Source organism: Rhineura floridana, chromosome 8, assembly GCF_030035675.1.
Source record: "Rhineura floridana isolate rRhiFlo1 chromosome 8, rRhiFlo1.hap2, whole genome shotgun sequence".
Classification (NCBI taxonomy): domain Eukaryota; kingdom Metazoa; phylum Chordata; class Lepidosauria; order Squamata; family Rhineuridae; genus Rhineura; species Rhineura floridana.
Window position 1 is genome coordinate 831,889 of NC_084487.1, and position 19,758 is coordinate 851,646.

The window sequence follows — 19,758 nt, forward strand, 5'->3', positions numbered from 1 at the left end:
GGACTCAATGGGCTCGTAGGCCCCTTCCAACTCTACTATTCTATGAGAGTCTTACTGGAGCTGCTTATCTCACCCCTCTTTCTGCTCATGTGGGGGGACCCCCCATCTCTGCTCTAGGTGCCCATGAAGGGCCTAAAATCCATCCCCCTGTGGCATTCCCACAGAGCTTGATTGTTCAGCGAGACAGCTGCTGGTTTTGAGGCAAGAGGGCTAGGTGGGTTGCCTGTCTGCTCCCTTTTCTTCTGACAGGTCCTGCTGGGGGCCTTCCCCTTTGGGGCGTCTGGTTGGCCACTGTGAGGACAGGATCCTGGACCGAAGGGGGCCCCTTTGGCCTGACCCAGCAGCTGCAGGCACTGGGCTCGGGGCGCTTCTGCCCAACCCTCCCACAGCTTTCATCCTGAGTCACTCTGCCCTTGCAGTGCTGTCCACGGGGCTTGGCTGTGCTGCTGCCACCTCTTCCTTGCTGCTTAATAATGTCTTGCTGTGGAAGTGTCAAGGCTACCTTGCCTGGTGAGTCCCTGCTGCCTTGCGCTGGCTTCTCTCCTTCACTTTTTTTCCCTTGGCAGGTGTCCTTGATCCCACCAATGTGTGCATGGGGAGGGGGGGCTTCCTAGCTGAACCTGTTTGCTATGGATCCCTCACCCCCCTTATCCTGGGCTGTCTCCCGTGAAACTAGGTTCCCTCAGGCTTCCCGTCATCCCATCCAGCAGTCTACCCCCAGGAAGACAGTGCAACTCTGTGTGTGTACACACACGCTGTGCTGCCACGCGCAGGTCAATGCTGGGGGGGAGGCGGAGGAGGAGCTGGAAATGTACATTGAAAACATTGTCTCTGGTGCTGGCAGCGGACTCATTTACCAGGTAAAGCTACCAGCAAGACTATGACTAACTTTGGGGGGGGGAGCAGGCCCAGTGCCCTCTACCAAAAAAAGGAGCCAAGGTAAGCTGGATGGTGTTCCAGTTTGTCTGCATCCTTCTTTAAGTGCGGTGTCCAGAACTGTATGCAGTACTCAAGATAAGGCCTAACCAGTGCTGAATAGAGGGGAACTAATATTTCACATGATTTGGAAACTATATTTCTGTTAATGCAGCCTAAAATAGTATTTGCCTTTTTTGCATTCACATCACACTGTTGGCTCATATTCAGCTTGTGATCAGCAACAGTCCCAAGATCCTTCTCACATGTAGTATTGCTGAGCCAAGTATCCCCCATCCTATTACCATGCATTTGGTTTCTTTTTCCTATGTGTAGAAGTTTGCACTTATCCCTGTTCAGTTTATTCTGTTCTTTTCAGCCCAATGTTCCAGGCTATCTAGAGCACTTTGAATTTTGTTTGTTGTCCAGTGCAGAGTGTCAGTTAAGAGCCAGTTTCACTCTCTTGTGGGACTGTAACTCTCCCCCACACACACACCCATTTGTCCACATGAAAGAGTAAAAAAGGGCAAAGCAAAGCTCATGCCTCTGAAAAGTGCCGCCTGAAGCAGGAGCCCAGTTTCTGTGCCAGCACAGGCTGGAATTTTTGACCTGTATAGTTTTTGCAAATTGGGCAGATTTGCACATCTCGCTTATTTTGCATAATGTCCTCTCCTTCTGCCAGTCACTGGAAGCTAGGAACGGCTCAGCCTCTTCCTGAAGCCTGCCTGCCTGCCGGGATCCCTTCTCCGCTCCATCACTCACTCCACCTGTGCAGTCTGAAGCCACCCTTGGCAGCTTTAACTGCCAAGAGCTGAACTGTGGGTTTGTTTAGTGGAAATTGACATGGCGCTGAACGCTGCACACCTCATCAAACATTGTTCTTGTCCTGTGCGGACCCCACAAAGCCTCCGCCTTGCAGGAGCCCACTGCATGCCGCCCTGGCCTCCTACTGGAAGAAAGGGTGGGATATAAATCAAATAAATGAAAGAGCATGGTAGCTGCAGGCGAATGGTTTTGCTGGCTCAGAGGCCAGGGTGGGAGGGGAGATTGCAAGCAGTTCCTTTCCTTTGTCCCCATCAAGAGTGTCAAGGCCCCGGAAGGTGATGCTGTTGCTTGCACAGGTGCCTGCCACAGCAGTGGTGGTCACCCAGGATCACTAAATGGGATCCCGCCTCAGCCCAACTCTGGGGCAGAGAGCCTGGGCCAGCACATGTGCTTTGCCACGATCCCTGCAGTAGCCTGGGGGAGCTGTTTCTACAGACACACACGTCCCACACCCTACCAAAGGAGTCTGAGCTTGAGCAGGAAGTCAAGACACTTGGTAGTGTGGATGTTGCTTTGTTCTTTCATCAGAGCCAAGGAGCTGCTGCCTGGCCTCTTGTTCATGAGGAAGGCGGCCTTCGTAGGAGCTGAGCTGAAAGGCAGTGCGGAGTCGGTGCCTGCAGTTACAATGGCCCACCTTGGGAACAGGGAGGAACAGCCAAGCCTGCCCCCCAAAGTGGGTTTTGGGGGGTTAGCACAGAGGCTTAACACTTCCGTCACATGCCAAGAGGGTCCTGAGTTCAGTCCAAGGTTAGCAGATAACAGAAAAGTTTTTCTCTCAACCTACTGCTGCGTATCCAGTGTTTCCGGTTTGCTTGGATCCTGATAGGCTTGCTGCCCTGAGCCCAGAGAGGAGGGCACAGACCCCTGAGACCTTTCTTGCTAGGAGGGTGACTTGCAGGAGCTTTCCCTCCCAATTTTTATCCCAATTGTCTGCCAAGAAAAGTCAAATTATGCCTTTGGTGTTAATTTTAACAGCAAATTATGGGCAAATTCCTATAGTTGCTGATACGTCAGATTTTGCTGGAAAGGGGGGGGGAGAACTGCTGAACCTCCCCCCCCCAGAGCACTGGCCTTCCTGCTCAGCCGTGCTGTGCTTCTGAGACCTGGCCAAGCACCCCCCATTCCTCTGTCCCACCACACATTCAGCGACCTCTTTGCAACTAAGAGGGCCAGGAAGTCTTGTGATGTTGTGAGACCCAGAACTGAAACAAGCCCCGTTTACAGTGGATGTTCTGTGGCAGAGAGAGAAATCCAGGGAGGTCAGGGAGGGGTTTGGGAAGGCCCCAGATGTTGAAGAGGGGCAGGGGTCTTGGCAGCCTCCTCTGCTTGCCCCCCAAGGAAGGCTGGCAAGGCTTGAAAAGTAGCGTCCCTGGATTTCTGCTCTGCTCCTGTCCTTTGCCAGCCTGCCAGCCTTGCTGTTGTCAGGCCTCCTCCCACTGAGGTCTTGGAGGCCTTGTGATGGCATCCCAAACATGGGCCTGCCAGGTGCGGTGGCTCTCCCCCTCTTAGACCTGCTCGGAGGGACTTGTTCTCTCTCTCTTCCTCTCTCACGCGCACACACACACACAGAGCCACCCCACTGCGGCTCCGTTCCTGGAAGTCAGCCATGACAAAACTCTGCCGTTGCAGCATGCTTGAGAGGCAAGGGGACTGGGTGCTAATTAGTAACTCATTAGCACTACTCTGTTTTAAAAAAGAAATGTGCAGGCTCATTCCTAAAGGCTTGGTCTTTTAGCAGCTAGCATGTGAAACAGCAAGTTAGTTAGCATCCGCGTATTAATATTTATATTGCTACTAATTAAAGCGCTGTGTTACTGTGACAGGGCTGTGGAAGTAATAAATAGGGGCAGGTTTATTGCTCTTGGAACAATGCAGTGGCATTTGGTAGGAGCTCTGACTCAGGTCTTCTCTGTGATGGTTGCAAACTGGTACCCAGGAATAGTTTGGGGGGGATCGGGGACATGGAGTTGTTAGCCTGGTCAACGAAGAGCCCTGCAGTGGGTCAGGCCAAAGGCCCTTCTGGTTCAGCACCCTGTTCTCATAGTGGCCAACCGGATGCCCTAATGGGAAGCCTGCAAGTGGAACATGACAGCAGCAGGACTCTTCCCACGTGTGCTACCCAGCAAATTATATTCACAGGCGTCCTGCCTCTGACACTGTAGGTAGGACATAACCATCCATAGTTTAACTTAGTGCTGTGCAGAAAAGTCATTTCTTTTGCCTCTCCTGAAACTCCCAACATTCAACTTCACTGGATGTCCACGAGTTCTAGTGTTATGAGAGAGGGAGGAAAACTTTTCTCTATCCACTTTTTCTACATCATGCATAGTTTTACACACTTCCATCATGTTGCCTCTGACTCTCCTTTCTCTAAACTAAAAAGCCCCAAAGCTGCAATCTTTCCTCATAGGGGAGTCGCTCCATCCCCTTAATCATTCTGGTTGCCCTTTTCTGAACTTTTTCCAGCTCCACAATATCCTTTTTGAGGTGAGGCGACCAGAACTATACACAGTATTCCAAATGCTGCTGCACCATAGATTTGCATAACGGCATTATGATATTGGCAGTTTTATTTTCAGTCCCTTTCCTCAGGATCCCTAGCATGGAACTTGCCTTTTTCACAGTTGCTGCATGCTGGGTTGACATCTTCATTGAGCTGTCCACAATGACCTCAAGGTCTCGTTCCTGCTCAGTCATTGCCAGTTCAGACCACTGTAAACAAGCCCAGTTTACTGAAATTAAGATTGTATGCCCCAATGTGCATCACTTCACACTTGCCATTTTACTGCCCATTTGCCCGGTTTGGAAGGATCCATTTGGAGCTCTTTGCAGTCCCTTTTTATTCTTATCACTATGAACAATTTGATGTCCTCTGGAATCTTGCCCACCTCACTGCTCATCCTTAACTCTGGATCATTTAAAAAGCACAAGAGGTTCCGCCACCAGTCCTTGTTAGGGTTGATGCCTTTCCGCATCCCCCTGCCTAGAGTCCAAGAAGCAACACTCTCAAGGAGGAGAATCTGGCATTTTTTGTTGCATGCCACACAGTTCTGTGAATGGATCCATTCAGTGCAACTCACATCACTTGGATCGCTTAAATTGGGAGGCTTTTGTTTTAAAAGGGCTACTCTCCTTGTGGGCACCATGGCAACCGTGTTAGTCGGTTCAAAAGGAGGGTTGTTTGAAGGGGAAAGAGGTGTTCTCCAGGCTGCTTGGGTTTATTTAGACTTTATGGCTTCAGGGCACAAAATGAGAATTTCGAGCTTTTGGCTAAGAGTGAATCTTGCTGCAAGGGAAAGAGAGGAGTGTGGTTTGGGCTTCCTTAAGGGCCAGAAACCCATTTCCCTTAGCCTTGCGGTGGGGGGGACATTCTCCCTCCCCCACCCATCCTCAAGCCACGCTTGAATGCCTCAGGCTGACGGCCAGCTCGGGTGGGGTGAGGAGTTCAGAAGACCCCTTTTGTCCCCAGCCCTTCTGAGCCCCGGAGTACAGGGTGACCCCTCCTTCCGCCCCACCCCCTTTAACTCTTCCTTCCCATTGGAGGAAGAAGCCCCTCTGTGGGTCAGGCAGTTCTGCAGGCAGCAGCAGGGGAGAGTGGAGCCGGGCACCCAGAGTTTTTTCAGTCTGGTTTTTGTTCCAGCATCGGAATGCCTTGCCTTGGGAAGGAGCAGTTCCCCATTTCCTTGGGAGGAAGGGCAGGATGTAAATCTAATAATAAATATATTTAAACAAAGTTGTCTTGCTGAGGTTCTGGCTGCAGGAGTGGGAAGCTCTTCCCTCAAGGCTTGATGAGGAGAAGGGCAGGGCACTGTGTGTGGTTTGGGGGCAGAGGAGCCCCACTCCATCCCTGCAAGCAGTGACAGACCTCAAGGCCAAAGTCAGGCCCCCAAATGATGGGGCAGCAGCAAGCAGGCCCCGTATCAGAGCTGGGCCTAGCATGTGTTGACACTGGTCACCACCAGGTAACAGTTGTGGGGTGGCCAGTCAGGCTACGAAGGCTCATTTCAATTTTTTTACAGCTATAATACATTAATTTTTGTTTACAACAAAACGTTGCTTATTCCTAAGTTAAAATATGTTTGGTATCAGGACAGCAGAAGCAAACTCCATTTTATTCCCATAGCTATAATGGAGCTAATGATTTAAATGAGTTTAAAATGTGAAACTGCATGTGCTCAGATTATTTCTTCTTTTTAAAATCAGTGCTGACAAACTTTTCGTTGTCTGTTTTTTCTGTAACTTATCGTGAATGTAGAAGCAGTTGTACAGCGTGGCAGGGCTGGAGGGAGAAGAGAGATTGTTGATTGAGTGCTTCACAAGCGAAGTATTAAGCGTGGACATCGAAAGGGAGCACTTCTAGCCCAGGGTCTACAGTTTCCTTGCTGCACCACTGCCTGTGAGCTGCTGCTCTGTGTTGGCAAGTGATAGGAAGAGATATGTTTTAGGCTGCATATATTTGCCTAGTCTAGGCGATGAGAATTGCCTCTATTCTCTTCACAATGAGAGGCTACTCAGGAGAGCCAGCCACTGCCTCCTTGGGTTGCACAAAAGCTGTGGAGTACTTCACTGTTGATTTAGCTTATGTATATCCCACTGGGAAGTACAGCATATAAATAATGTATATTGTATAGTACTTTTATACTATAAGTCGCCTTGATTGTTTGATTTTTATTTACGGTCATATACCAAAGTGAGTCGCCTTGAGACTTTTTTTAGTAGTAGGCGACTAAGAAATTTAATAATAATAATGATAATAATAATAGGGGCTTGCCTCTGTGCGTTTTGGATTGGGTGGAGTGAGAGTGAGTGCTGGAAGATTCAGGACAGACACAAGAAAGGGCTTCTTCATGCCACGCACAGTTGAGCTGTGGGATTCTCTCCCGCAGGAGGCCGTGATGGCCACCAACTTGGAGGGCTTTAAAAGAGGATTAGACAAATTCAGGAAGGATGGCTGTCAGGGGCTCCTAGCCACGACGACTCTGCTCTGCCTCCACAGCCAGAGGCAGTGTGTTTGTGAATACCAGTTGCTGGAAACCGCAGTTTGGAGAGTGCTCAGGCCCTGCTTGAGGGCTTCCCCAAAGGGGCATCTGGTGGGCCACTGAGGACACGATGAAGAACTAGATGGGCTCCCTCTGGACTGATCTAGCAGGCTCTGCCTATGTGTCTCCACCAGACACTCTTTCAAATGTGGAAAAGTTTGTTGTGCTCGCCATTCCTATAAGGTGTAAGGAAATGTCCTTCTGACCCCTCAAATCTCACGTGGAAGAGAAGGCCAAAGCAGAAGTGTGGCCTTGCAGGCCATCCAGTGCCCTTGGGAGGGGTCAGCAGCCCCACCGCCAAGTTGATGAGCTTGTCCTGCAAGGTGCGGTTCATGAGAACCTAAGAAGAGCCTGTAGGGGGCGCACCTCCTCCAGTATCCTCACAGTGGCCAGCCAGATGCCCTTCCCCCCCCCCTTGTGATTCCCAGCAATTGGCATTCAGAGGCCTTGGACACTCGTCAGGTTGGTGGAGGTAGTACCTTGAGGGCAGTGGGGGGACTCCCCGCCTGCCCCCCTCCATTTCCCACAGGGGTAATCTGTTGAGGGATGGGGTCAGGGCCCAAAGTGGGCAGACTGCCCTTTTCTTTGCCACCCCTCCCCCCAACACCTGGGTGAAATGGGCCGAGGGCCATCTCTGCCACTGGCCCTCAGGTTGCCCATCCCTGGTTTAGGGCGAGTGCTAGAGAAGCTTCCCATCGTGGTGGATGAAGTCACCTCTGTGTCTTGCACCCCCAGAAGGGTCGTCTGTGGGCAGCCTTCTATGAGAGGGCAGAGGGAACAGCCCATCTCTGCCCCACCAAACTCAGTTGTGCCTAATCAAAGGAAGTTGTTGAAACTGACAGCAGTGGGGCAAGAGGGAGCAGAAGATGCACACTGCATCCGGAGGAACTGTGCTGCACCCTGAGGTGCAGGGCTTCCAACAGGGACCTTTCCTGCCCTTGGCCGCTGCCCCAGGCCGCCTCCGGATGATTTGGTGTTGGCGTTGGCTTACCCAAGGACTCCTGGGGGTTTCCACCTATGCAATCCCATTTACTCTCTGCAGCCGCCTCAACGGCTGTGCTGCACAACGGGCAGTTCCCTCCGAGCTGAGTGAGTGCCACAGGGGTTTCCTCTTGGGTCCCCTGCTTTTGACCATCTGCAGGAAACCCCTGGCCGAGATCACCTGGAGGATTGGGCTGAGGAGTAGCCCGCATGCGCCTGGCACATAGTCCTGCCTCTCCAATTGGTCATTCTGACCCCATGTTCAGTCAGTGCCCGTGCAGGAGTGGGTGGGGCAGGGAAGGCAGAGGCACTATGGGTCGGGCAGCCTGGGAGATGGGGTTGCACTCCCACTGAGGGAGCCGCTGTTCAGTCTGAGGCCTGCTCTTGAACCCATCCCTTTTCCTTCCCTCCTGCAACTTCACACCTTCAGCCCTGCTGCCCTTGCCTGCTACAGGTCACTTGCTCCTCGAAGAGACTCTGCCCTGCCCTGCGTACCTCCTCTGGCTGCTTCTCCTCTTTCTGCCCCTTCAAATCACTCCCCAGACCCACCAGTGCTGTTGCTGAGCCTTCACCCCTTCATGTCTGCCCTCAGCCACAACATCTGCCCCTGGCCCTCCCCTTTTCACTCCCACACCATTTCCATTTGGATTATGAGCTTCTGAAGTGCTTGGAAGCTACCGGTTCCCCTCCTCAATTCCACTTGCTCTGCAAACCTCAGGTAGCAAGTAACATGGGTGTCGCTTTGTGAGTGACAGCTGCTGCTGCTTCTGCTACAAAGCCCAGGGGAACTCTTGGCCACTGAATGCCATGGTCGTCAATAACACAGATGCCTTTTAATAAGGTAAAGGGCTGTGGGGAGGACCTAGGGACCTGTTGCCCATAAGAGCCAGCCAGGGGTGGGACTTTAGAGGCAATGCGCCTCAGATCACTAAAGGCAGAAGGCAAGTGAGAGGTGTGTGGCGCTCTCCTCGTGAGCTTCCCAAGGTCATCTGACTGAGCAACCACTGCTGGGAGCATTGCCTTTGACCTCTTGTGAGACTCCTTTCCGTGGGGCTCAGAAATACAGCGAGTGGCTTTTCCACGTTGCATGCTGCCCCTGATGATGACGGTGTTGGCCGCTTGGCACCTCAGCACCGTGGCCTGCTGCTGCTGCTGCGGACTTAGATTTTCTTTCTAGCCGGTGACAGAAGGGCTATGCTTATTGCCAGAAACAGCAGCGCGTCCAGTGCTTGGCCATTGATGGGAAGCGGCAGCAGATCCTGAGTTATCACTGTTACAATCGTTGTCAGGGATGGTCAGAGGAGGGTGCCATTTCTGCCCCTTCCACCCCGTGTGTGGAGAAGAGGTGCCATCATCAGAGGACGAGCAGCTGAGAGGACAGCTGGCCCTTCCTGGGAGAAAGCGCACAATCTCTCAGTGCTGGGGGATTGGTGTAGCTGCTCATGTGGGCAGCGGGGAGGTGAGCTCATGCTTGGTTCACACCACTCAGCACATTGGCGGCTGGAACTCACATAAGCCCTTCAAAAGCGGGGGGGGGAGCTTGCCATAGTCCTTCCCTCCAACCTGGTTCGTTCGAAAACAATCCCCTGCCTCTTTTGTTTCTGTGTGGCTTTGCAGCAAGTCTGCATGAGATAAAGCCCCCAGGGGTGGGTGGGTATTTATTTATTTTATTGAACAACATTTGCACCCTTCTTCAGAAATTAATTCCAGGGTGGATGATGATGATGGTTTCCAATTCATAACGCAATCAAAATAAACACCCCAAAACAGATAAAGGTTTGTAGGTGTTTTACATGCGTGCATGCAAAGGGATTTGCTCTCTGCCCAAAAGTGATGGTGTTGGCGGCCCTTTCTCAGTTGCTGACGGCAACATTGGGCAGCGGGATGTACTAGTGGTGCAGCTATCCTTCCTCTCCATGGAGAGACAAACTTAGCTCAGAGGCAGAGCATCACTTTGAGTGCAAAAGACCCCAGGTGCAATTGCCTCATGTCCAGGGAGGGGCTGCTGAATAAAGGCAGACACACCTGGCTCTGCACCCCTTGGAGAACTGCTGCCGGTCAGAGCTGGCGGTTCTGAGCTACGTGGACTAATGGTCTCTCTTGGTCCAAGAGGCCTTTCTGCATTGCTCTTTCCCGACAAGACACGGAATCGCCACTCTCCCGCCCCTCCTGCAGCAGCCAGGCTGCAAAGCCTGCCTGTATGACCCCTTTGCTTCTGTGATTTCCTGGGAAAGTGAAAGTCTTGTGGGCCTGTGGCAGAATTCCACAATCAGTACAGGAAAGGGGTGGGAGTGGGGATGATAGAGCAGCACTGGAGGTAGAACAGGGGGGCTGAGGAATTGGGGTGCATAGAGACTGTGGGTGGGGAAAGAAAAAAGCGGTCATAAAATTCTAGACTGGTAGAGTTGGAAGGGGCCTATAAGGCCATCCAGCCCAAGCTCCTGCTCAACGCAGGAATGCAACTTAAGACATCCCCGATAGGTGGGTATGTTTCCGGGTCCTTGAGGTGGAGGTACGGAAAGGCCTGAAGAGGCAGGGGGAAGGAGGAGGAGTGTCTGCTGGGCTGCAGAGGGAAGCCAGGAGTAGCAGGGGGAAGGATGGGGCCAGAGAGATGGAGACAAGAGGAGAAAGTGCTGGATTCATGGTCCCTCCACCCATTCTCTGCATGGCCACTGAGTCAGTAAAGGTAGAACGGTGGTCCTGATTTTTGTGCCTCCCTCCCCCCCACCTCTGGAGCTGGGTTCCTTGGGTGGGTCTGGATGGCTGTGCTTTCCCTCCTTGCAGGATGGCTCTGAGGGCTCCTCCGCCCCCTCCCTGTGGATCAGGCTTCCTTGTCGGGGCAGAGATGGCCCAGTGAGACCTCCCTGGGGAACTGACAGCCCCGTCCAGCCCGTTGTGAACTAATTGCCTCGGTGAATGCTTTAAAGGTTAATCTGGGCTGCAACTAGTGTTGCCCTGTTTTAGTGATGCTGTCTACAATTATCACTAATGGTTTTGGTGTGAGTTGTGATTTTATCATCTTCTCTTTCTGGGATTGTGAACCAGTCAGCTTGGTTTTGCAGTAGTATAAAAGTCATAGAATCATAGAATAGTAGAGTTGGAAGGGGCCTGTAAGGCCATCAAGTCCAACCCCCTACTCAATGCAGGAATCCAAATCAAAGCATTCCCGACAGATGGCTGGGCAGCTGTAAATGTAATAATTGGAATAAGTGAGGAGAGAGCTGTCCTAGAAAGGCAGCCCTCCAGCAATGGGAGGGTGGGAGGAGCCACCGCACGTAATACCTCTTACAGCTGCCTGCCTTCCCTGCGTCCACCTGTCCACTGTGGATCTATGGCAGGAAGCTCCACAGGGCAATGGCAACCCAGCCACATCCCCCCTCCTCCTCTATTGCTGCCCTTGGCTGGGGCTTGTTCTTGCCCTCAAGAGACAGTCGCTGCCTAGAGAATTAAAAACGGTGTGCTGCATCACACAGAAGGCTTTTGGGTCCAGTGTTGCTTGCGCGGGCAGTGTGCCTAGCAGGGCAGCCACAGCCTGAGTCCTCCCCTCGGCTCTGGGCCCACATCACATGCAGGTGCTGCGAAGGGCGGGGGGGTGGCCCTTGCCTCTCCCAAAGTGGCCCATCCTGCCTCCAGCTGCTTGCCCTTCTGGAGTCCTGCCTTTTCCCCATCAGTGGGGGGATCTGGCCTGCTCGCTTCCCTCCGGCTCCTTCTCCCACCCCTGCGGCACTCCCAGTGAGACCGTCGGGCAGCCAGTGAGCTGCACTCGGCCTCCCCACCCTGCTGTTGCTCCATCCATCCTTGCCCAAGCACTGCCTGTCAGAGTCAACTTTGAAAAGGCAGAAAAGGAGCTTGGCTTTCTGTGCCTCTCACTGCTTCCCTCCACCCCAGGGTTTTATTTTGGGGGGGGTGTCACACAACTGACTGCTTTATTTGCTTTTAATATAAAGGCAAAATGAAAATCTGAGCACTGCACTCCAGCTGCTGCTGCTGCTGCCATCCTGGCCTTGTCCTTCTCCTCTTGCATTTTAAATGGCTCCAGGATATGGAGGGGAGGGGATGGCACATGGGGGGGGGGAGCATCAGAGTGGGAGCCCTGAGCAAAAACCTTGTTTGTGGTTGAGCTGCGGCTGGATTGGAGCGCTCACCAAGCTGGGTTTCATTAGCTGATCGTTGCCAGCGATAAAAGCCGGCACTACAGATAAAATCAGACATATGTTTTCATAGAAGGCTCCCAGCTCTCCAGAGCCCGACTGCGTTTCCTTCCACCTTTGTTGTGGGAAGCAGGTTGTACCACGGAGCAACCCCAAAGGGCAGAGCCAGCTCCGTTCTGCTCCTCAGGGCCTTCCAGGCAAAATGGATGGAGGGCTCCTGTGGGCAGCCCTGCCGCACGTCTCTGAGCATGGCCCCTGCCGCTGTGCCTTGCGCCCCAATCAGTGAGTGACCTCGTAGGCGGAGGGAGGGCAGCGGAGGAGCGTGTGCCTCTGTCCTACCAGGGGGGACTACTGAGCTTCATATATGCCCCCCAAACCCCCCTCTGCAGTGCCATGCTGACCTCTCGCCCTCCTTGCTGGAGGAAGAGGCAGGGGTGGTTGCAGTTGTGGTGGCGCCCAGGGAAAGGTCCCCAGGAGCTGGGAGCTTTGCCCCTTTGGCCAGGGGGAGGGGCAGCTTCACTCCCTCCCAGAAGGACAGGACATTTCCCTGGACTTGCTTTCCCTTCTGGAGCCCCAGTTCTGTCCCTGGACTGGAACCTGTGTCAAATCCCCTTGCCAAACCATCCCCACTCTGCCAAAGCCATCCTTTCCCTACCCCTTCCCTCCCTCCTGGACCCTGCTGCAGATGGCTGCCTGGCTTGGCCTATGCTGGGAGGGAGGGAGGGATGGGGGGCTGGAAAGGCCTGCCTCTGCATCCCCCTGCGGTGATGGATGGCGGGGGGGGGGCTCTGCTGGATGAAGGGCAGGCTTGGTTCCTAAGGGGCAGGCCGTGGTGCATCTTTGCATTTTAGCAGCTGGCCACTTAAAACACATAAGTAAAAATGGAACCTGGGCTGTGACAGCTTGTTTGGGATTGAGGAGGAGCCCCTCTTCCTACCACCACCCCCAACGCCCAGCATGTACCTTCTAATTCCACCAGGTCAGCCAGTCCTGCTGTCCAGTCAACCCTCTCCCCCCCCATACCACCACAAAGGGGCTTCAGTTGCCCAGGGGATGGGGGAGAGAAGGGCGGGGGTGCCCTTAATTTGGGATCCTGTCCCCTTAAGAGGGGGCACAATATCTGCAGGGGGGCCTGTGCCCCCCACCCAGCCATTGCACTAGCAATAGACAGGGGAGGCAAGTGGCTGTTTCTAGCTCTGGAAGTGGTTTTATTTAATTCCAGGAAAGGTTACTTGACAGTTTAAAAATGTTAATACGTTTTGAAATGAACCTTTTGGGCTCCCCCCCCCCCTTGCACAAACCAAAAAAGCCTGCCTCAGTTTCAGCTTTGCAGGCCAGTTTCTGGGTCCTCAAACCTTTGGAAATACTGTTCTGGCTTCAGCTTTCTCCCCCCCCCCCCGTCTTGGCTTTCAGCATAACCCTTTAGGGACATTGCATTATTAAAAACGTTAACAATATTTATTAAAATACAAAAATACACTTGTCTCAGAGTTACAGTCAGATTATTCTGGCTTTTGGATTGTTGCCATCTCCCCCATCCCCCCCCTTTAGGTTGCAAATCTCTTTGATCCAATGTCCAGCTGAAAAGCTGAAAGGAGCAACCAAAGTCATGAGAAGCCTCCGGTCAGATCCAGAGCACAGAGAAGAAACAGATTCTGGGCAGCCCCCCCCTGCCCCCTCCAGAAGAATGCATTTGGGCTGGGGGGCACCATTCTCCAAGCCACGCTCCTTGCAAAGCAATGCCTCCCCTGGCATCTGCTTGCATTTTGAGGAGGGTAGGGGGCAGCTTGTGTGCCCTTCACTCACCGGCTGCTGCCTGGTGGATGGGATGGCCAAAGATAAGCAGGGCGGCATCCCTCAGCCCTCCTCCTCTGCCTGGCAGAGGAGCCGTGGCCCCACACGAAGGAGGAGGAGGAGGAGGAGGAGGAGGAGGGAGAACCCAGCCTTATTTCTCTCCCCACACACACACACCAACACACCCCTCACTTCCGCCTTAAGGGGAAAAGGAACAAAAAGCAGAACATTGCTTCATGGTTCTACAATCATATGTCAAATTGCCCACCAGGGTGGCCGAAGCACGAGTGCCCACAGCACAAAGCCAGTCTGGAGGTCCTCCCAGCCCCACGGCCTCCGCTCTCCTCTCTCCACCCCCACCCACCCCAAAAGAAGGTTTGCGCACAGAGGGTTAAATACAACCGCAGGGATGTGGTGCAGTGGAAGGCATGGAGGCCTGCTGGGCACACAGCACCTCTTCCTTTCACTGGCGGGGGGGGCATGCCGACAGCCCTCCCTCCCTCCCACGGTTGCTTACCCAGGACTCTGCCACCCCCCACGGCTGAGAGGAGGAGGGGGCAGGCTCTTGCTGGTTTACTTTTTTTTTTTTTTTTTTTTTTTGCAGTGTGATACAAGTATTTCATTTCCCTGTGAAAATTGTCTTTTTCTTGTTTTAAAAAATGACCATTTTATTGCATTTGTAACATTTTGGCACAGTACAAACTCCTGGTGCGCTTTTTCCCTTTTTCTTTTTTCTTGAATAAGACAACTCTGTAAACGAGGGGAGTTTTTTTTTTTCCAGGGCTTTAAGAAAAGAGTGTCTCTATAGAAACGGATTTGTTTTTACTGCATTCTAAGTAACATCTTCTAAAAAGGGCAAATCCCACCCCTTGCTATTCCCTGGTTTTATATTTTTCTTTTTTCTCTTCATTGTTGCCCTGTGTGTGTGTGTGTGCGTGCATGTTTGCTGTAAATAGATCTTATTCCAGAAAGTCACAACAGCAATTTCTGACTCCCGTTTTTCTGTCGTTTGGGGAAGGAGAGGGAGTGTTTGTCGCTGCTGCCTCCTTCTCAATAGGGGGTTTCTTTACATGTTTAATATAACCTGCTTCTTTTATCTCAGCTCATAGACTTAATATATAAGCATGTACACGAAAAAACCTGCCCAGTCCCTCCCCCCCTGTACAAAAGTTGACGTCTGTTTCTGTTTGTGCATTCTATTGCAATTTTTTTTAATAATTTCTTGAGGGGGGAGGAGTCAGATTTGCGTTTCCTGCACTTTCTCCTTGGGGTGGGTCTGAATTATATAAGGTTCAGCAATAGTCGTAACCGTGGGGTGCAGCGAGTTCCCCAAACAGTTTTCTGTCCAATGGGCCCCATGTGACGGTTTGTAAGTGTTGTAGTTAATGTGGTCATGAATAGCTGGCAGCACAACTGCCCCCTCACCTGATACACCCGACGGGGTAGTGGAGGCTGCCGCCGCCGCTCCTGCCGAGGAGGCCGGCATGTCCTCATCCACTTGTATTATTTCCACAGTCCTGGCAGCTGCCACGGTGCTCCGCTGCTGGTGCCTTTTGCGAAGTTTGTAAAAGACAATCAACATGGCCGCCGCCAGCAGCGTCACGGCCACAAAGCAGCCAATGATGATCTTGGTGGTTCTCATCACCTCATCCAGGCTGGTCTGCATCTTGTCGTTGTTGTTGTCCGAGGCGGGGTCCGTCTTGGGCGCCTTGGTGGTCTGGATGAGCACGGTGGTGGTGGTAGTGTACGCTGGCTGGTAGCCCGTGGACGTGGTCGGCACGGGCTTGGTGAACTTTGGGAAGATATTCTCGGGCGAAGTCTCCGTGGTCTCCACAGTGACGGTGGTGAAGAAGCTGTAGTTGGAAGTGTTGAGCTCGGCCGTGCTCACGTTGAGGTAGGCCGAGGCGTTGGAATTCCCCGCCACGTTGGTGACCATGCAAGTGTAGATGCCTGTGTCCGTTAGGAAAACTTGGGAGAAGTTCAGGGTGCCATCATTGAGGACTGAGATCCGTGGGTGGTTGGAAGCGTGGCTCAGCACGGTCCCATTCGGCAGCAGCCACCTCACGGAGGACATGGCAGGCGTGCGGCACTTGAGCTCAGCCACTCTCCCTTCGGAGATGTTTAGATCCCGAGGGGCATCCATGATGAAGGGAGCTGAGCACTGGAAAGCAGTCTGGTCCACTTCCACCAGGAACCTCCCTCGCATGTGGATTGGGGCGTGGCAACGGCCGCAGCAGGTAGAGTTGGTGGGGATGTACTCCCGCAGCCACCAGGCCAGCCACAAGATGTTGCAGTCGCAACTCCAGGGGTTGTGGTGCAAGTGTAACTCCACCAGGTACCTCAGAGGGGCAAAAAGGTCATGAGGCAGAGAGGAGAGGTTGTTGTGGGCCAGGTTCAACTCCACCAGTGCAGTGAGGCCATCAAAAGCGTTACGCTCAATCAGGCTGATCTGGGAGCTCATAATCCACAACTTTTTGAGCGATTTCAGCCCCTGGAAGGCCCTGGGCTGGATGGCAGGGAAGTTGTTTCCAGACATCTCCAGCTCCTCAAGGCCCACCAGCGGGGTGAGGTTGGGCATGTCCTTGATGTTGCACATCCCGAGGTTAAGGTACTTCAGGTTGTACAGGCCCTCGAAGGCCCCCTCGGAGATGTACTTGAGCTTTTTGAGCTCACCCAGGTCCAGGCGCAGGAGGGAGGGGACCCGGTTGAAGGCGTAGGAGGAGATGCTCTCAATGGGGTTGTTCCGCAGCCACAGCTCCCGCAGCTTGGAGAGGTACTCGAAGGCCCCACTGGGGACCACCGTCAGCCAGTTGTCAAAGAGCTCCAGAGTGTTGAGGCTGGCCAGGCCGTTGAAGGCCCCCACCTCCACCTGGCGGATGGCGTTGCGCCCCAGCTGCAGGACCTCCAGGTGCCGGAGGTGTCGGAAGGTGTCGGCCTGGATCATCCGGATGTTGTTCTCCATCAGGTTAAGGTGCCGCGTGTTGGAGGGGATGCCCTCAGGCACCTCTGAGAGGCCACGGCGCGTGCACACCACTTTGCTGAACTGGCTACTGCAGGAACACACGGAGGGGCAGCTCTGCGGCCCAGCCACAGCTGCCACTGCGCACGCCAGCCACATTGGTGCCACGATGTAGACGAAGGCAAGCGGGGCGGCATTCCAGGCGTGGTGCGCAATTGCCTGCCACAAGAGCTTCATGGTGTGGCACGTTCATAATTCACCATCGTTTGGGATTTGGCCTCGAAGGGAGAAGTGCCCCCCGTCCGCCGCCCCCCCCTTAGCCCGGCTGGAGTGAGCTGCTGCTGGCGCCTCTCTCCATCGGAAGGGGGAGATAGGGGAGGGGGAGGAGTGGAAGCGGGGGGGGACGGGCGCGGGGCCCTAGGTGAGCTCCGAGGGGGCCTCCTTGCTCGGCCGGCAGCTCCGGCCGCGGGCGCGAAGGGTGGCTCTGCCGGTCCCTGCGCTCGAGGCGCTCAGCATTTGTGCGCCATCCGGACGCTGCTGGAGTTCGCCGTTCGCCGAAGGGGCCGCCGCGCGGCAGGCAGGCGAAATGGTTCCTCCGCAGTCCTCGGGCGCCCGCCGGAGCGGCCTGGCCAGCTAGGCAGGTCCAGGGCAGGCGCCTGGTGCCCGTGAGAGCCTCGCCAGCGGTTTGCAGGCGCGTCCTTGGGCGCCAGGCGAAGGAGGGCTGGCCGCGGCCGGCAGGCGGCGAGGCGGCTGCTCCATGGCCGGCCCCGAAAAAGCGGCTCCCCGCTGCGGGCGCGGGCGCCCTTCTTCTTCCTCCGTCTCGTCGCGCCCGGCCGCCCGCCCGCCCTGTGGGGAGCCTCGTGGAGCGGCGGCCGCGCGGGTGAGGCGCCTCGCCCTCTGCCCGACCGCCCGCCTGCCTTCCCTCGCCAGTGGCGGCGGCGGCTCCTCCTAATCCGGCTGAGGGAGCCTGGGCGCCGGCGGCGAGCGGGCGCAAGAGCGCGGGGCGAGCCGGCGGCCCCCGCGGGGCTTGGAAGTAGAGAGTTGCGGCAGCGGCGGCAGCTGCCCGCGCCGGCAGCCTTCAGCGCCTCGGTCGGCCGTCGACTGCGGCGGCAGGAGGAGGAGGAGGAGAAGGAGGCGGGCGAGCGGGGGCGGCAGCGCAGCCCGGGACCATCTCCTAGCGGTGCCCGGCTCGCCTCCCGGGGCTGGCGCAGGCAGCAGCCGCCTGAGCTGCTCTCGCATCCTTTTGTCCTTCAGTCAGAACGGGAATCTGCCGCCGCCGCTGACGCATCGTGTTCTCGGGCAGAGCATGAGCGTGATGCAGGCTTCGCGCCCTCGCTGGTCTTAACGCCGCCGCCGCCGCTCCCCTTCTCCCCCCCTCCTCCGTGGCTTCCCTCCAGGGGTTAACGGGGAACGCGTCCAGCAGAGCAGCGCTTTGCTGAGCTCAGCTTCCCTTCGCCTCTTCGGGCGGCGGCGGCGGCGGCGGCGGCGGCGGCGGCGGCTCTTTGGCTGGAGCCCTTGGAGAAGCTGCCTGCTGCCCGGGTGGCGAGGGGCTACTCAGGCCAGGAGGCGGCGGCCGCAGGGGGGCGCGTCCCAGGAGGCAAGTGGCTGCCGGGGGTCCCCACTCCGACTCGGGGCCCAGGACCAGGAGGGGGCAGGAGTTGCCTCTTGGCTCTCTGCTCTGCCGTTTGCTTGCAGTCCAACGTCCCCCCAAAAAATGTGGCTGAGAGCGGGGTTGGGTCTGTCGTAAAGGCTCCTTTTGGTGTTCCACATCTTTTGCCACCCTGGGGGGCCCTGGGCCCTCTTTGGCCAGGGGCAGCTGGCACAAAGTCCTTGCAGGACTGCCGGGGACCTCCTGGTGGGGATGGCAGCAGCCCATGTGCCTCTGGGGCTGAGTACCTGGTGAACCCCCCTGGTTCTGGAGGGTAGGGCAAGGAGGAGGACTTGAGGCAGCTGGGGGACCACAGCCCTCCCTTGGACACTTTCTGCTCCCGGTTCCTGGATTGTTCCCTGGATTTGGTGACCGCTTGAGGAAATTCTCTGTCCCGCCTTTTTTTCTGCCAATGTTGCTTGCATCTCCTCTCTTCATCGTCTGGGTCCTCTGGAAAGGTGACATTGGGGGGGGCATCCCATGTGGAGTCAGTGGGCTTTGCCAATTGCCAGATGAAGACTGCGTGAATCAGAACTCGTTGCACCTCCGGCCTTCCCATTGGGTCATCTGGCCAGCCATGGTGAGAGAACCACATGCTGGGCTTGATGGGCCCCCTTTGGTTTGATGCAGTGATGGGGGGACTGGTTCTTGGCGCAAATGAGGGAGGAATTCTGACTTTTTGGAGGTCAGTTCCTATCCTGGCCAAGGGATCCTAAGTGATGTTGCTGTTGTCTTGGCTGAGCTGCGGTAGCAGGAAAGGTCATGAGAGGCAGAGCAGAAGGGGGTGGGGGGGAGAGATTCTCCTGTGAAGTGGGGCTTGATGCGGGGGAGGGCGTAGGGGATGTTATCCTCCAAAACTAGTCCATGGCATAGGTGCTGCTAGTCCATCCCTCTTCCCTGCAACTTGAGCAGAGCAGCTGCCCTTAAGTGAAGGCGTTGCGCCTGGCTGAGCAGCTGAACTGACCAATCACATCGATCAGTCTGTGGGCCCCCCCAGCCCCCAGCTGCTGCACCAGGCACATCCACCACTCACAATTATGTCGGAGTGGGCTCGCTTGCTGAGTCCCTGTCTTTGGGAGGGGGCAGGCAAATGCTGTCTGGGTCTAAGGGGGCTGTGGCAGAGGGAACACCCAGGGGCGTAAGAGAATAAAGAAGAGAGTGCATCCTCTAAACATGTACAAAGTACTTTAACATCATCTCAGTATCTACAGCTGCACACATCCTGCAGAGGAAGAGTCAGAGTGATGAAGCTGAAGACTTTGTCTGGGCGGATCTCCCAAGTGGTTGGCAGAAGTGCCCTTTCTCTTCCAACTAACTGGCCAGGTGTTCAGGATCCCCTCCCCCTCTGATCTCTCTAGGCAAAACTGCATGGGGACAAAGCCCTTGACTCAGTCTTGATTTTTCCAGAGAAGGGAGAACCACAAGGTCTCTCAGGAGCAGGGTCTG

General features: G+C 54.9%; 2 protein-coding genes across 2 annotated transcripts in view; one reads left to right on the plus strand and one right to left on the minus strand.

Annotated features, from left to right (window-relative positions):
* Positions 1-19,758, plus strand: part of SND1 (staphylococcal nuclease and tudor domain containing 1) — a 318,600-nt gene that overhangs the window by 265,051 nt on the left and 33,791 nt on the right. The gene's annotated exons all lie outside the window — the stretch shown is intronic.
* Positions 14,063-18,024, minus strand: LRRC4 (leucine rich repeat containing 4). The gene has a single exon (XM_061637943.1). It carries the CDS (start codon positions 16,899-16,901, stop codon positions 14,943-14,945), a length of 1,959 nt encoding a protein of 652 aa, XP_061493927.1. The 5' UTR covers positions 16,902-18,024; the 3' UTR covers positions 14,063-14,942.

Coding starts and splice junctions, on each gene's coding strand:
- LRRC4 (XM_061637943.1), bottom strand. CDS start 16,901: ATGAAGCTCTTGTGGCAGGCAATTGCGCACCACGCCTGGAATGCCGCC.